This window comes from Pollicipes pollicipes, unplaced genomic scaffold (assembly GCF_011947565.3).
Source record: "Pollicipes pollicipes isolate AB1234 unplaced genomic scaffold, Ppol_2.1 Scaffold_4881;HRSCAF=5763_pilon_pilon_pilon, whole genome shotgun sequence".
NCBI lineage: Eukaryota > Metazoa > Arthropoda > Thecostraca > Pollicipedomorpha > Pollicipedidae > Pollicipes > Pollicipes pollicipes.
This window is the reverse complement of record NW_023596576.1, coordinates 38,616,310-38,632,627: the sequence shown is the minus strand read 5'-3', so window position 1 is coordinate 38,632,627 and position 16,318 is coordinate 38,616,310. Positions and strand designations below refer to the sequence as shown.

The following is a 16,318-nucleotide window of genomic DNA, read 5'->3' as shown; positions in this document are numbered from 1 at the left end:
GACCCCAGGGGTCCGGTCACCTGGACCGGACGACTACCACGATCCCAGGTGTCCAGCCGCTGTCGGAGTGGTTTCGCGACTCCTGCGCGTCCGGTCCGACCAGCCCCTCTCAGGATTTGCCCTCACACGTGCGCCGAATGGCTGACACGTGCCCAGCCACGTGGCGGCCGTGCGCGGCGGACCGTCGCTCTCGCCGAGCTCAACGCTTACCGAGGCGTGCAGCCGCAAGGACACGCTGGAAAATGATGAAGCTGATTAAGGCACGAATGTGGTGAAAGTGACGCAGAATGCTAAGAGACTTAAATACTTATTGTGATTGCGTAGTGAAAACCAGAATGGGTCCTTAATGAATATTTGGTAATTGAGAATGACATACATGAGCTTTTGGACTAAAGTACGTCTATATCTGAATCATGGCCAATAATTCCCACCAGACACACGTCGGCCGTCATCTGTGTCCGTTCTGTCCCGACTAAGGCGTATCGTTGAATTGCTAAATGAGACATGAACGAAACGGGCAGCATCCAATGGCGATGTCACATCCGGTGCTGGTGTCAGGTCTCGACGACTGTCATTCTACAAACGCATCGATTCCTTAGACCAGTGGCGTGGTAAGTAAACAACTTTGCACCCAGGCTTAGTGCACCAAGAGCACGTACATTAATGGCGCAGTGTTCTAGCAAAGCGTTTTTGTTCCAATATTTGATTGGTCATTTTGAAGACGATGTAGGCTCGACGGTTCCGCGTCTTGGCAAGTCGGCTCAAATGTGCTTTGCTTCTATCTAATGGCGTCCCGCTAGTGAATCGGCTGGTAGTAACATCGCGAGCGGGGTTAGGCTATTCACCCCTCGTTCATTTGCCAGAGTGGGTCGCGGGCATCCACGTTCCCCGGGCGGCCGTCCGGTGGACAGCGGAGGTTGGCCCCTGGGCTGCGCACACAAAGCCGTAGCTGTGCTGACTGAGCCGAACGGGGCGGTGGGGGAGGGGGGGGGGGGGGGGGGGGAGGGAGCGCGGCGGGCGCCGGGCCGCGTGGTGGTGACCGCCGCCGCCGCCGGCGTTCCCCGTTCGGTCGCTATCGCCACCGACAGGCGCTGGACAGGCGGCAGCTGGACGGCCAGCCGGACCCTATTACCGGAAGTGGTCTCCCGTGCCCGCCCTCTCCCCAGCCGCCACCGCTGCGGCACGCTCGCTTCCCTCCCCTCCCCCTCCCCCCCGCCCATGACCGGGGTGGAAGGGGTCACCGTGGGGGCAGGGCGACGTGGCTGAACGCCAGCTGATAAACGGCGCTCAGGGTTCCACTGTAGCGCCCGAAGTCCAAAATATAAATTGCCGTCATCAGAGATGACCCAGATACTGTCGTATGCATACAGTTACTGCATACACCCGCCTGAGTTTTTCAGTTTCCATTGACTTGGGCACACATTGGAAAACCACACCGAAGGCGGCGTGTGTTGTCTGTACCTGGCGCGACGGTTATACACTGAGCGCGCGATCACGGTTTGAATTGTTGTTCGTGACTGATGGTAGATCAAATAAGCAGACCCAGTGATCAGTCAACATTTGACAAGGGGTACGCCGGACATCTCGGTAGGACCATGATGCCAGCAGCTTTAGTACCAACGGAACATGGCTGTCGGATGGCCTATACTGGAGCGACGCTTTTACCGACGGTCCGGACGCGGGAAAGATCCGCTGCTCTAGAGGGATGCCATTCTCGACGCCGGACGCGTCCCCGCCGTCGGGTCCCCCGTGCGGCGCAATCACCGCCAGGAGGCGCCGCCATTGAGCCATTGAGCGCAGCCGGGCGTACGTGGTGCGCGCCTCCGCACTTTTCCAGAGGGATTATTGGTAGTGCGCGCTATGGCGTGCGCCCTGCGCTCTGTGGCATGCGTCGTGCGCTCTGTTGCTTGCGTCCTGTGGTCTACGGCGTGCGTTTCGTGCTTTGTGGCCTGTGCCCTGTGCTTGGTGCTATGCGTCCTGCGCTTTAAGGCGTGCGTCTGTGCTCTTTGACGTGCATACTGTGCTCTGTGGCGTGCGTCCTGCGCTCTGTGGCGTGCATCCTGCGCTCTGTGGCGTGCATCCTGTGCTCTGTGGTGGTACCCAGCCATCTGCGCGGCTCAGAAGCCGGTACGATAGCGCGGCGGCCGCCGGCGCGTCATGCATTCCACCGGACCGGTCGAGGAGCCTCCGCTGTGGGTGCCTCAGCGCGGGTCGGACAGCCCGAGCCCCGCGTCAAGCCGCGCCGCGTCGGGCGGTCCCGGCGGTCCCGACAGGCCCCGGCCCGGCCGCTGCCGAGAGCGGCAGTCAGTGGGAGCGGCCTCACATGGCCGGCCGTGACATGACGACCCGGCGCGGCGGCCATGACTCACAGCGCCAGCTGATTGCGCGGCGAGCGTGGCGCGCCCGCCTGAGTCAACCGGCGCGTGCAGGGGCGGCTGCAGGCACGCGCGGCCTGCGGCAGCTCAGCGTCGGGTTCGGCGGCGCTCGGCTCTGACGGCTAGTGGGTCGGCCATCTCCCGCGCCGCAGCGAGGCACGCCCAGCATTCTAGGAGAGCGAGCACGTAAAACGAGACCGGCGCGAGCTGTTTGTTCTGGGCTTGCATAAATCAGCGGTACGCGGCGGCGTCCGAAAGTGCTCCTTTAAGCCCCGCGTCGTGCGACGCCTGTGAAGCGGGTCGGGCGGATTCGGGGTTAGGTGCGGTGGCGACGGTCGGCGCCGCGCGGAGGGGGCGACGCTGTCGAACGCGGTCGCCCCTGTCTCAGATAAGATACGTTGCAGGTGTTGCTCCCACGCCCGGCGATGGCGTCCCCGCTTTGTGCCGTGATGCCGATACAGCGAACCCGAGGATTGCGGTCGCGGCCCGAGACGACCCCAGTCCGGCAGAAGTGGAGTGCACATCCTGGCACGTTCCGCTTGGCTCGCTCGATGTGAACTGTAGAGCCGGTTAGCGTGGTCGGCCGCCGCACGCGGGCGTGATGGCGCGGGGGCGGGGTTCCGCACGGCCGGGTTTTGTCGTGGCCCTGGCCAGGGGTGAGGATGCGTAAGGGAGATCCCTGCTGGTTCGTGACGTCACGGCTGACGTCAGCCGTCGGTTGATCGGTCAGAATGGGCCTCTGTGATGTCTTCTCCCTCCATTGGGTCCACGTAGTCAGTGGTGGTTGATGCATTACGATGCATTCTCATAAAACAAACGACCGTTTTATCGTAGATCTCTCGACACGAGAACGACCGTCGCTACACTCGTTGAGATATCGGCCACATCGTCAGGGAAAATGCGGATATGATAGCGATGTTTGATCACAGTCAGCCTTAATCTAACAAAGATTCCTGTTTATATGCTTGTGTTGCTGCGCTTTTTGTGAGTACGCCCCATGCTTGTCGCGAGTACTAACGTCAGGCAACAACCTATGCGGGGTGTGACTGGCAGTGTTTGTGACCCATTCCTGAAGACACTGAGGAGGACGACAGCATGCCTGTTTGCTTGGCCATGCGTTCCGTCCCAAAGCGTGTAGCATTCCCAGAAACCTTCCTTCCTCCCGTCGCGAGGTCTCCTTCCGTCTGGTCATCAGGGGGGGGGGGGGGGGGGGGCTAATGCGTCTAACAATAGCCCACAATGCCGACGCCCGTGGACGGCGGGCGCTGTCTGGGCGGTAACAGCCGTGCGTCCGGTGCCGTGCGCCATCTGGGTGGTACCAGCCGTGTGTCCCGTGCCGTGCGCTGTCTGGGTGGGAACAGCCGTGGTTCCCGGGCCGTGCGCCGGCATTGTGCAGGCGCCGCCGCCTGGACCGCCTGGCCATTGTCCGGCCGGCGGCACGGCCGTGCCAAATGGGTGGCTGCTGCACGTGCCAGCCGGACCCTGCAGGTGGCACCGCGAGCTGGCTGAGGCGCCGCCACCAGGCCGTACCGCCTGTAGTGCTGCGAGCCGGCTAGCTAGAGGCAGCAGACCACACCACCTGTAGGGCTGCAAGGCGGCCAGCTAGGGATGGCAAACCGTACCGCGTGTGGGGCTGCGAAGCAGCTAGCTAGCGCCTGTTCAGGGGCGACTCAGGGGCGGCGGCCGGAGATGAGGCGTGTTCAGGGGTGGATCAGGTGCGGCGGCCGGAGATGAGGCGTGTTTCAGAGGTGGATCAGGTACGGCGGCCGGAGATGGGGCGGTGTTCAGGGGTGGATCAGGTGCGGCGGCCGGAGATGGGGCGTGTTCAGGGGCGGACCAGGGGCGGCGGCCGCAGATGGGGCGTGTTCAGGGGTGGATCAGGTACGGCGGCCGGAGATGGGGCGTGTTCAGGGGCGGACCAGGGGCGGCGGCCGCAGATGGGGCGTGTTCAGGGGTGGATCAGGTACGGCGGCCGCAGATGAGGCGTGTTCAGGGGTGGATCAGGTACGGCGGCCGGAGATGGGGCGTGTTCAGGGGCGGACCAGGGGCGGCGGCCGCAGATGGGGCGTGTTCAGGGGTGGATCAGGTACGGCGGCCGGAGATGAGGCGTGTTCAGGGGCGACTCAGGTACGGCGGCCGCAGATGAGGCGTGTTCAGGGGTGGATCAGGTGCGGCGGCCGCAGATGAGGCGTGTTCAGGGGGTGGATCAGGTACGGCGGCCGCAGATGAGGCGTGTTCAGGGTTGGATCAGGTGCGGCGGCCGGAGATGGGGCGTGTTCAGGGGTGGATCAGGTGCGGCGCCCGGAGATGAGGCGTGTTCAGGGGCGGACCAGGGGCGGCGGCCGCAGATGGGGCGTGTTCAGGGGTGGATCAGGTGCGGCGGCCGCAGATGGGGCGTGTTCAGGGGTGGATCAGGTGCGGCGGCCGGAACGCAGCCGTCCCATTAGGGCAGGCTGGCTTGGTCCAGCCCTACTTTTTGGAGGAGCGGAACAATGAAAAGGAAGGTCGTGACAGTTTGTTTGCCATTAGAAGTATGCAACGGTGACTTTGGGTCGGTGTTATTGAAATGCAACAATTAAAGGAACCTTATTAAGTGAAGGATTCGAAGGAAGGGAATAGAGAGGGTCAGATCATTCCGTCATCATGAAATATATATATATATATATATATATATATATATATATATATATAGAGAGAGAGAGAGAGAGGAGAGAGAGAGAGAGATAAACAGTTGCTCTTTTTGAGTTTCGTCAGTCCACGCCAGAATGATTTTGCCGCGTATTGACCTGTTACGTATGTTGCGCGCTGAGCTACAGCTGTCGCGGACCAGCCCCGGCGTCAGATGTGTATGTTATGACCTGTGGTGACCTGGGGTGGTAAACTATCCGATGGTGACCAGGCATGGCTCCAGCCGCCACCGGCCCAGCCGTGCGCACGGGCGTGTGCCTGGCAATGGCTTGACCTGCGCTGACCCGACATCTCTTCCAGCCGCCGCGCGCGCACGCGGGCTGGCAGTCGTTGTCGGCGCTGGACTTCCAGCCGGCCTGCCCGCAGCCAGCCCGCTACGTGTGGCATCAAGCACGGCATCAGGGAGGTGGACGAGGACTGCCTCTTACCTCAACGTCTTCACGCCCAGTGTGAGTCCTGCCGGCCGCGCCGGTCCCTGCCGTGACGTCACCGCCGGGCGCCGGCCGTCCGTTCGGGCTGCGCGCGGCATTCATTGTCGGCGGGCGGAGACCGTACTGTCGCCGGGTCGGCCTTTCCGCTCGACGAGCTAGAGAGTCAGTCGCACTGGATGCCACAGCATTTGCGAAGCTGTGGAATGCCTAGGACTGTCTCGACAGGCGGCGGCTCTTCGCTGAAGCGAGGCGCGATGGTGTCCCATTGTCAGGCGAGCTGTGTCAGGCGTCGTCAGGTGGGCACCTGAGAGGTTTGGTCAGTGGACAAGCTCCGACCACGGCCGAGTCGCTGTTCCATATGCGGTGGTAGGCCTGAAGAATTTACTCACATGGTAGGCATTTCAAAATAAAGTAATGGATTGGCGTATAATGTATATAAATACATTGCATATCATAGAGCAATGGATAGTTTCGCGATGTGGATTTTGGGTAGTGGATTCCAGGATTTTGGTACCAAGTTTCATCGCTGAAATTTTTTTGGGGGGAGAGGGTCTGGACGCGTTTTATATTTTGTAATGAAAGACTCCATGGACTAAAGTACTGGTCATATGTTTGTCAAATTTTCCCAGGATGTATGGCCAGTTACACAATTTTGTCACTTATTTTGTTTAATTGACTTACCCGAGTTGGGTTGCGATACATGCGTGCTGGCACATGTAACTGGTCTTGTTTCACATCCGAAGTTCACGAGGTTGAGTTTCATTGTTGTTGATTGGAGTTTTAGGGCGCATCGACTACTGTGGTCATTTTGCGCCTGTAACAGCTAAATAGTTGCCTACGGCGGTAAAAGACTAAAAAATATATATTAGAGGTTGAGCTTCACAAGCTACCCGAGGCAAAACATGTCACCGGATGGGAGACAGATTTCAAGTGCGCAAAATCAGGTAAAAGTACGGCGCTAGCCAAGGTTTTGTTGCGTCCTTTCAGGATGAGGTGCCTTCTGGCACGTTGAACTGGAGCTATGATTTTGGTAGTGTTGCTGCGTTTCGTAATATTGAGGGCTGTGCCGAAGGATCCTCTGGGATCCGTCATATGTCTTAAAATGTTTTCAATTGATTCCCCGGGTACGTATCTGCTAACGATCTCAGAAAGTGTCCCACGATGCTGTGAGGTCTACGTAGATTTTGTCAAAAGATCAGCGGATCTGGGATTCTGTTTTAGAATAGCACAGGCCTTAACTGAACAGGAGTTTTTTAATATATATATATATATATATATATATATATATATATATATATATATATATATTATGCCCCTGCCGCCCAACGCGCGTCGATCTCAGCGGTACCGTTTGGACCTTGCTTTCGTACACTGTTAAACTGAAAGGAGTGCGATCTTTGTGGCAGCTTATTTGTTTTCGAGTATTGTTGGTGTGTGATGACTGCTTGTGGCTGTGTAATATTCTTATTTCTACGTTTGGTGTGAACTGATGACTTGTATTTCACGTGCAGACGTATTCTTCCAAGAGCACGAGAGCTGTGGGACGATGGCAGTGACCCCTCAACTGTGGTAACACATGTGTTTCGCCCTCCCCACTCCCCCTCAACTGTGCAGAAAGTTTGTTTCATTAGCCGTGTGTGCTATGCATGGAAAAAGGGGCTAAGGGAGCGCTGCAATATCTTTGTGTGCGTTGTGGTAAAAGGGCTCATAGGGCGCTTTAATGGGGGTGCCGATAGTGTAGTGGTTAACGCGTCTGCGTTAACCACTGCGCGTCTGGGAATCCAGAGGTACGGGGTTTGATTCCTCGCGGTGCCCGCCCTTCCTGCCAGGGTGAGAGGCAGGCGACGCCATATACCCCCAGCAGTTGAGTGCGTCGTAAAGCCCCAATGGCATGACATGACATGACAGGGTACTATTACACCCCCATGTGCGATGCATGGTAAAGGGGCTCAGAGAGTGCTATAATAACCCGGGTGCGGTGCATGGTAAAGGGGTCCAGAGTGCTCTTTGGTACCCCTGTGTGCCCTGTGTGCGGTAAATGGTAAAACAAGGGGTTTGGAGAGCGTTATAATACCCCTGTGTGCGGTTTGCGCTAAAACAAGAGATTCAAAGGGGTCTTTAATGCCCCTGTGTGCGGTGCCTGGTAAAACCAGCGGTTCAGAGGATGCTATAATACCTCTGGTTGCGGTGTATGGTAAAGGGGTTCAGCGAGGGTTATTATATCTCTCTACTCGTGGTAAGGCGACGCTGTCGAGCCTGACTGGATCAGTTGCGAAATCAAGCCACCGACTAGCGGTGGGTTCATATGGGATGATCAAATTGATAGAATGCGTCATCACGGGTATTTGCCATTCCCAGCTTGTACCTTAGCTTCCGGCTGAAGGGGTCCGATAGCGTCTTTTCTCCCTTACAAGCATGTGTGAGTCACTACCGCAGCCGAGTCTGATGCTGGACGTCGGTATGCCTGCATCAAGGCGACCCGTCGAGACCGGTTTCCGATGAATCATCCCCGGCTGCTATGACGTCACTCCTGACGAAGCGCCCTCATGGCTGGCAGGTGTCCAGCAACGTGAGGGAGAAGTTCGCCGTGATGTTCTACATCCACGGCGGCGAGTTCACGCACGGCGCCTCCAACCTGTTCCCGGCGCACCTGCTGTCCGCCTGGGGCGAGGTGGTGGTGGTCACCTTCAACTACCGTCTCGGCGCGCTAGGTGTGTGCGCGCCGGCCGGTCGGCAGCCTCCGGCTGCAGCGCCTGCCACGACTTTAACAGCGGCGGTGAATGGATCCAGACATGTCAGAATCGTGGCTTTTGTTTGTTTGGCACTCTCGAACCATTGCTCTACCAGGCCGTTGATATTTCTCGGCTGCATGCCCTTTGCCTTTCACGGGCCATTGATCACGACGCAAATGCTCTTGGCCTGCCGTTAGCGGTCGCCAGGAGGCGCAGCCTTGCTGGACGACCTTGTCTCGGCACCACCCGTGCCTCCATCAGAGCGCCCACACCGCATTATGAATGACTTCCCCACGGGCGTGACGTACTCGGCTCTGGTGTTGTTTCCATCACCAAATAATCCCAGCTGCCTGGCCGCGCTGGCTCACGCCCCGACATGACAATGGTGATGTGATGGCGCCATTGTGCTGTCACGCACCGCCAGTGAGGAATATATGGCCGGACAGGGGCCGAAGAAGCGCCGGCCAGGAATGTGATGAATGGTATGGGAGACTGCGAGGTGGACAAAGAGCGGTGGATGCACGTTCGATGACGTGATAGAACTTTCGCAAAATGTTCCGCACGCCATACGGGGATCGATCCTGCGTCATAACGCACTAAAACATGTTTTGAATTGATACAGTTTTTTTCACTTTCCACTTTCCCCGTAATCTTGAGGCTAAAAGTGATTCTTGCGTGGAGAGAAAGTGACGCCTCCGAAGCCGACACCGCAGTTGTGCATCCGATAGCTGACGGGCACCGTGACCTTGCAGGCTTCCTGAGCACCGCCGATGAGTACTCCCCGGGCAACTACGGCATGCTGGACCAGGCGATGGCGCTGCGCTGGGTGTACGAGAACGTGCACTACTTCAACGGCGACCGCCAGCGCATTACCGTGTTCGGACCGGGCGCGGGCGCCGCCAGCGCCGGCCTGCTGGCCGTGTCGCCCAAGACGGCGCACATGGTGCACCAGCTGATCGGAGAGGTCAGGCTCGGTGGGGAGCTGAGTGCCGCGCGTCGTGAGGAGAGAGGAGGTGCGGGCGGTGTTAGGGGAGGCGGAAGGTGTTGTGAAGTGTCAGAGTGGGGAGGAGGTGCCGTGCGGTGTCAGGATATATATATATATATATATATATATATATATATATATATATATATGGGGGTGGGGGTGTATATGTGTGTGTGTGTGTGTGTGTGTGTGTTTGTTTTTGCCGAAATCCTGCCCTGGTTATCGTGATCATCGCTTCAGAGCGACCGAACGCTGTCTCCGCGCTCGTTTCTGCAGCGGTGTTACTGCGTTCGCAGAGTGGCTCGGCGCTGGCCGAGTGGGCCGCCATCTACGACGAGTATCGCGTGCAGAACACGTCTCGCATATTCGGAGACAAGATCGGCTGCATCTCCGACAGCAGCTACAAGCTGCTCAATTGCCTTAACAAGGGTCGCAGCGCTATAGAGATCGGCAACGTCGAGTTCAAGGTACCGGGCCTTGCACACAACGGTGCTGGTGGCCAAGGCGGAAGTACAACCGATCTTGACGTTGGATACGCATCGCCTGCTGGCTCAAGCTAGTCTAGGCGTTATTTCAGTCCTGTGTGTTCCCTTTGTTGGGTTGGTTCTTTTGTAACCTATGTAGTTTGGTAAGAGTTGGCAGAATGTATGTCCTGAACTAGTACCAGTTGTTTTGTGTGGCATGAAGAACGTGTACTTCCCCTCGCAGTCGACTCCTGTTTTGAGCCCCGTACTGATGAGCACGCACCCTCCATTGCACCCGGAACGTCCCCTCCCGGGCCCTTCTCCCGCCCCGCCACGGTCTGACGGCGACCGCCGCGCGCCGCCAGCCGGACGTCGGCACGTTCCCGTGGGCGCCGTTCGTCGAGACGAACGTGACTTTCCCGGGCAACGACTGGTACGAGGAGTGGCACCAGGAGGACTGGCGCTTCCTGCCCGACTTCCCGGAGCGGCTCTTCAGGCGCCGCGAGTTCAGACAGGGCCTGAGCGTGCTGACCGGCGCCAACCGGGACGAGGCCGCCTTCTTCGTCTGTGAGTGAACTCCAGACGACCTTGTCGGGCGCCTGTCGTGTTCAGTTTTACTCTGGATGACTTTGCCGGGCGCCTGTGAGGTCAGTTTCATTTCGGACGACCTCGTCGGGCTCCTGTCGTGTTCTGTTGCACTCCTGCCGACCTCGTCGGGCTCCTGTCGTGTTCTGTTTCACCCTGCCGACCTCGTCGGGCTCCTGTCGTGACCAGTTTTACTCCTGTTGTGTGGCGCTGTCATCCTCTGGTTTACTTCTGCCGACCTCGTCGGACGCCCGTCGTGTTCTGTTTTATTCCTGACAAACCTTGTCGGGCGCCTGCCGCGTTCATTTTCCCTCCGGACGACCTCGTCGGGCGCCTGTCGTGTTCAGGTTTCGGCACGGGGCGAGCTGTGGACGAGGCAGTGTTCTTATTCTTCTTCGTGTGTGTAGATGCATGCGTTCCGCCTCAGTTTCCTTCAGGTCGGGGCCCTGTTGTGGCGTGCGGTTGGGGTGTACGTCCTTTGACTGCCCAATGGCATCATGCACAGACTCTCTTGACTGTGTCCGTATGTCGCGAGACTGCGCACGGACGGTCTGTTCGGTGGAGCGCCTGTCGGCATGGTGGCCGTGTTGGCATGTCGCCGGCTGACGACATGGTATCCCCGTGTTTGTAGACCCCTGATGGCGGTGTCCGCTGAGTACCTCCTAAAAGGACGTCCGTTGGCTGCCCCCCCCCCCCCCCCTTCCCGTCTAGTGGCCCGTGCCAGTGATGTTCAGGGAGCGACTCTCAGCAGGATTTCTTCTGAGTGTCTATGACAGGGCGTCCTATGGCTGTCACGTTCAGGGTGTTCGAGTGTCGCTGACAGGATGTCCTACGACTGTCACGCACAGGATGTCTGAGTGTCCCTGACGGGGTGTCTGAGTGTCCCTGACAAGATGTCTGAGTGTCCCTGACAGGATGTCTAAGTGTCCCTGACAGGGTGCCTGAGTGTCCCTGACAGGGTGCCTGAGTGTCCCTGACAAGGTGCCTGAGTGTCCCTGACAGGGTGTCGGCGTGTCGGCAGACGGCAACCGCTCGCTGGCGCCGGACTTCGTCGTCACGCAGCGCATGCTGGACGACAAGATCCACGAGTGGGTCAAACAGTACAACTACACGCTGAACCCGGACGGCGTGTACGACGCCATCCGGTACATGTACACGTACTGGCCGGACCCGCACAACCGCACCTGGATCCGCGAGATGTACATCGATGTAAGTGCTGCGGTACACGGCGGGTGGGCACCACGCGCGCTCCTCGCCGCGAGCGAGCCGCGCCGCGTTTGGCAGCGGTGGGGGCTGGTTTGTTGGGTAGTGCCTCGCCTCTGCTGTTGGCCGGTAGATGAGGCCGTTCGCCGTTCAAATATTCTGTCCGCCTCGTTATCCACGTCATCGTCACCATCCGCTTCCGCGAGCGAGACGACCCGTGCAGTCATTGGGATTGAGTGGCGGAGATACGGCAGATTCAGCCCGGGCTGAAGTCAAAAGTCCACATTCATGAATGGCGGCTAGTTAACAGTTGGACGCGGCGGGCGTGTCACTGCCTACAATTTTACAGTGGGCCATCAATCAGGCCGTGATTGGTCGGAGACAAGACGCTCATCATCGCGACCAGGCGTGACGTCAGTTCAGTTTGAGACCTCCGTCTAGAGTTGCTGTCGTCAGCCGGGGCGGGGCGCCCGTCCAAACTGTCCGCGTCCAAACTCGCCACCATCGCTCCGCTCGACCGCCCGCGCCCGTCATTGCCTGTTCCAGTTCCTGTCGGACGCGCTGTACAAGGCGCCCGTGGACAGCATGGTGAAGCTCATGGTGGAGCTGGGGGTGACGACGTACCAGTACGTGCTGAACACGACCGTGGAGGCGCTGAAGGCGCCGCTGTGGCGCGAGGTGCCCCATGACCTCGAGTACTACTTCCTGACGGGCGCGCCGTTCATGGACCCCGGTGAGTAGCAGCCGCGGCCTGGCGTTGGCCCGTGGCATGGAAGTCATCTGGACGAATGTCGCGCCGTTTACGGAGTGTATAACTGCTGCCCAGTGGGTCACTCAGGGATGTGGAAGACGCTTAGGCGGGCTTGTCACGCCCAGCGAAAGGAAGGAACATGTTGTATTTTATTTAAGCCACTAAGGCTTAATATAAATGTTGGTATTTTTAGAGGTGAAATAGGCCGTAAAAGTGCCCCCCTCCCGCTTTGACCGTCCCTGGTGGAGACGTCCGTTAAGGCTAAAATAATCAGTGGGGGTTGTGTAAGTCACGCGAGCTTAGTCACGCGTTTCATAACTTTACGCATCTGGTCGTCTTTCAGAGTTCTTTGCGGAGGACATCAGAATCGGTCGGCAGATTTGGACGGAGGGTGATCGCAACATGAGCCAACTATTCATGGAAACGTTCTCCAACTTCGCCAAATACGGGTGAGAACCACGTCGACTGTTCGCTCACGTGCCTTAAGCCCAAGCCGGTGAGAGCTAGGTGCGTGCGGTCTGGCGGGACGATGGCAACACCGCGCGCCGCGCTGTCTCGTGGACGGGGCGAACTGCAAGCGGCGCGATCGATGGCCCCGTTTACAGGCGTCATCGGCGCTGTTTCGCCCCCAGGCGACCGACGCCGCGGCAGATCTTCGACTTGGTCAACTGGCAGCCGGCGCTGGCTGGCGACCTGCGCTACCTGAGCATCAACAACACCTTCAACAGCACCATCTTCTCCAACTACCGGCAGACAGAGCTGTCGTTCTGGAGCCAGTACCTGCCGACGGTGGTGGGCCACCTGGTGCCCACCTACCGGCCCTCCACTGAGGTGAGATTCGCGCTCAACCATCCACGGTCGCCCCGAAGCGGTGGCTGGCTGCATTGTGCTTCGGAACGCGCTCCTTGAAGGCCACGGACTCTGAGAGTGTATGGACTGCCCAGCTGCCTTTTGCCTGGTTAAATGGGCTTTAACTGAAAGTTGTGTCGCGATTTGTAGTCGATGCAAACGACGGCTTTGATGCGATGAATTCTGAAACTGCCGTTTATGCTCGACATTGGTGTGGGCGGCCAAGTGCCTGGAGTTTAAGACTGGACCCAGATATCGCAAAGTCATTGGATAGTAGTAACGCCATTCTTGCGATCGGTGTCAGCACGCTTGGCCGATGCTTGCGGTTGTTTTCGTGACGTGTGTTTGTTCCCAGGCTGCAGCCAGCTCATTCACTTCTACGTGTTACGCTGGGTAATGTTTGCAGTTCTGGTGGGAGCCGCGCGAGCCGCTGCAGATCGCCTTCTGGTCTGTGACGTCACTGGCGTTCCTTCTGCTCGTCATCGTCGGAATCTGCTGCTGCCTATGGCAGGGTGCCAAAAAGTATGATCTCAGAGAACTGCATTGAATCTTGACGAAAGAATAATTTGTACGCAGCGCGTGCTCACGCATGACGTAATTTAGTGATAACGTATGTGTAATTTTAACACAGCACGCGCTCCCGTAACGTTGATGCGCCAACAAATCGTCGACAGGCCATTGAAAGGAACCTTGATAAAAGAACTCCCTATCGCATTTTGGAAACCAATGCATTTGAGGAGACCGGTCGCTGTGAATAAGTTCGATTTAACGTACGTAAACCATGGAGAAACGATAATTGACAAGGATTGAACGATTATGGGTATGCACATCCATTTTGGTCCCCGTTCTTCTAGCACCATTCTCTACGCCTTGCAGAAAAACCGACCAGTTCTACGAGGAGTCCTTCATGGAGGACCACTTCGAGGTACGCGAGAACAGCCACTTCGCGGCCAAGCCGAGCAAGCCTCCGTCGGTTGCATCGCTGAGCGGCGGCGCCGCGGCGGCTGAGCCGGCGCGCGCCGACGCGCGCTCGGTGGCGCGCGACATCCAGATGGACCGGCGGCGCCGCTCGGACTCTGGCCGCCAGGTGACCGGCTCTGTGCAGCAGGAGGCCTGCCGGGAGCCGCTGGTGCGCGAGCCGCCGCCGCGCGTGCCCAGCAGCCAGGCGCAGAGCGTCACCGAGTTGGAGCCGTTGCGCGGCTCGGCGCCGTCCGAGCCGTTCACGCGCGAGCCGAGCCGTGCGTCGGCGCGCTCGCGCGACACGGTCCAGTACGCCACGCTGGAGCACACGGCGCCGCTGGCGGCGGTAGCGCCGCGGGCGGCGCCGGCCGGCGAGCAAGCGACCCGGCTCGACCCGCGTCGCTCGGGCGGCGTGGCCGTGCTGCCGGCGGCCGGCGGCGAGCGTGTGCAGCCGCAGAGACAGCCCCGGCCCAAGGAGGCGTTCGCGCCAGTGCCGCACGCCAAGTCGATCCCCAACATGGTGGAGTACGAGGAACGGCCGCCGACGCGTATCCGGCCCAAGTCAACCGAGGCGCTGGACCGCGACGACGAGTCGACCTCGTCGCGGCCCGGCACGCCCAAGGTGCCGCACTTCCAGTTCGTCGAGCCGTACGACGTGGTGCAGCTGCCCAACGACTACCAGTACAACTCGAACCCGAACCTGGCGGCGCCCGAGTGGCGGCCGCCGCGTGCGGGCGCGGCGCCGCCGCCGCGGCCCGTCGGCTACACGCCGCCCGCGGTGCGCCCGGTGGCGCCCGACCGACCCCCGGCGCCGGCGCCGCGTGCCGCGCCGGCTGCCGCGCCGGCGCGCCTGCCTCCCCAGCACCAGGCGCAGATTGTGGTGCAGCTGGCGTCGCGCTCGCAAGAGCCCAGCCGCGACCCGACGCCCACGTTCCGGCAGAACGGGCAGCCGCTGCCGGCAGAGACGCCGCCGCCGGCGTACCGGCGCGCCGCGCCTGCCGCCGCCTCGCCGGACGGCGAGAACAAGCGCGTGTTCGGCCTGCTGCAGGAGAACGTGCGGCCGGCGGCGCCGGGCGACGGCTGGCGCGCCGGCGTCGACACGCCCACCACGTCTGGCGGCTACCCGCCCACCATGTCGGAGCGCAGCCTGCCGGAGACGCCGACGGCCTCGACCGACCGGAGCTTCGACAGCGGCGCCGAGCTGGGCTACCGCGGCCAGCCGCGCCGTTACGTGCCGCCCGAGACGGCACTGTGAGGCGCCGGCCCGCCCGCGGCGCGAGGCCGCTGCGTCGGGCACGTTCAGAGCCACTGCGTCGGGCAAGTTCGTAACCCGTGAAGTGCATGTGACAGTGTTGCGAGGCGTCGTCTGACAACGCTCCGAGTCGCAGTCGTGCCACGTTCTGAGCTACAGTCGTACCACGCCCTGGGCTACAGTCGTACCACGCCCTGAGCTACTGGTCCGCAGCGGGAGGAGTCACTGCCCTGTGGTGTCGTGATTGCTTCACAGTAGTGCAGTACTGTGAGTCACTTGGTGTAGTGCTGTTAGTTACTCTTGTGTCGCCTGAGGCTACGTTCCATATGGTCAGGTGGCCCGCGGGCTGCCTGCTGGGTCCTCCACGTGGGACTGTTGTGTCCGCGGTGTGTCCGCTGGCGGGAGAGTTTAGCGCGTCCTTAAGATGTTTTGTTTCCGTGAGTGTGGACGTGAGTTGACACTCCAGAGTTCAGCGTTACTGAGAACTGCAGACACACGAATCACTATTGGTCATTAAGTGTTTTTGCCCTGTATTATTCGCACTAACGGTATGTTTTATATGTGGTGTGTTTTGATCCCACGATTAGGGTGTGTCGTAACTCTTAATGTCGCTGTGTTCGAGGTGTTTGTGTTACTCTTCGTGTCTCCGTCGTTGAGGTGTCGAGGAGCATTTAAATCAGTCAAGTGTCCGTACAGTATGTTACAACCTTGTAATATGCCAAAGCAGCCATCATGAAGGTTAGGTTTTGTGGCTCGTGGATTGGGAAATAAGTGCGTCGGATGTCTAATATTTTTGATCAACGGATTTATTATATGCCACTACTTAATGTTGGACTCCTACTTATGTCTATGAGCACGAAATATCCGGCGTCCTACATCGTGTGCGTGTTATTTCTGACCCGTACCACTCCAGGATGTTGTGTTAATGCTTAAAGGCCAAATGTGCTCTTGACATATATATTCACGCTCTCATCCTGGCGTTGAAGTGCGGTTGTAAATGTACCTAGATGCATGCGATGATCAATTTAGCATGTATTTTCCAT

The 16,318-nt window shown here is 59.1% G+C and overlaps 1 protein-coding gene across 1 annotated transcript; it reads left to right on the top strand.

Annotated features, from left to right (window-relative positions):
- Positions 1-4,105: 4,105 nt before the first annotated feature.
- LOC119100348 (neuroligin-3) lies at positions 4,106-15,473 on the top strand. Its single transcript, XM_037223450.1, has 13 exons — positions 4,106-4,132; positions 8,052-8,205; positions 8,979-9,190; positions 9,508-9,678; positions 10,041-10,242; positions 11,282-11,469; positions 12,010-12,196; positions 12,558-12,663; positions 12,847-13,045; positions 13,470-13,585; positions 13,940-14,267; positions 14,400-14,737; positions 15,458-15,473. Exons 1-13 carry the CDS (start codon positions 4,106-4,108, stop codon positions 15,471-15,473), a joined length of 2,244 nt encoding a protein of 747 aa, XP_037079345.1.
- Positions 15,474-16,318: the final 845 nt, after the last annotated feature.

Coding starts and splice junctions, on each gene's coding strand:
- LOC119100348 (XM_037223450.1), top strand. CDS start 4,106: ATGAGGCGTGTTTCAGAGGTGGATCAG. Junction 11,470..12,009: donor TCCGCGAGATGTACATCGAT/GTAAGTGCTGCG, acceptor TGCCTGTTCCAG/TTCCTGTCGGACGCGCTGTA. Junction 13,586..13,939: donor CTATGGCAGGGTGCCAAAAA/GTATGATCTCAG, acceptor TACGCCTTGCAG/AAAAACCGACCAGTTCTACG.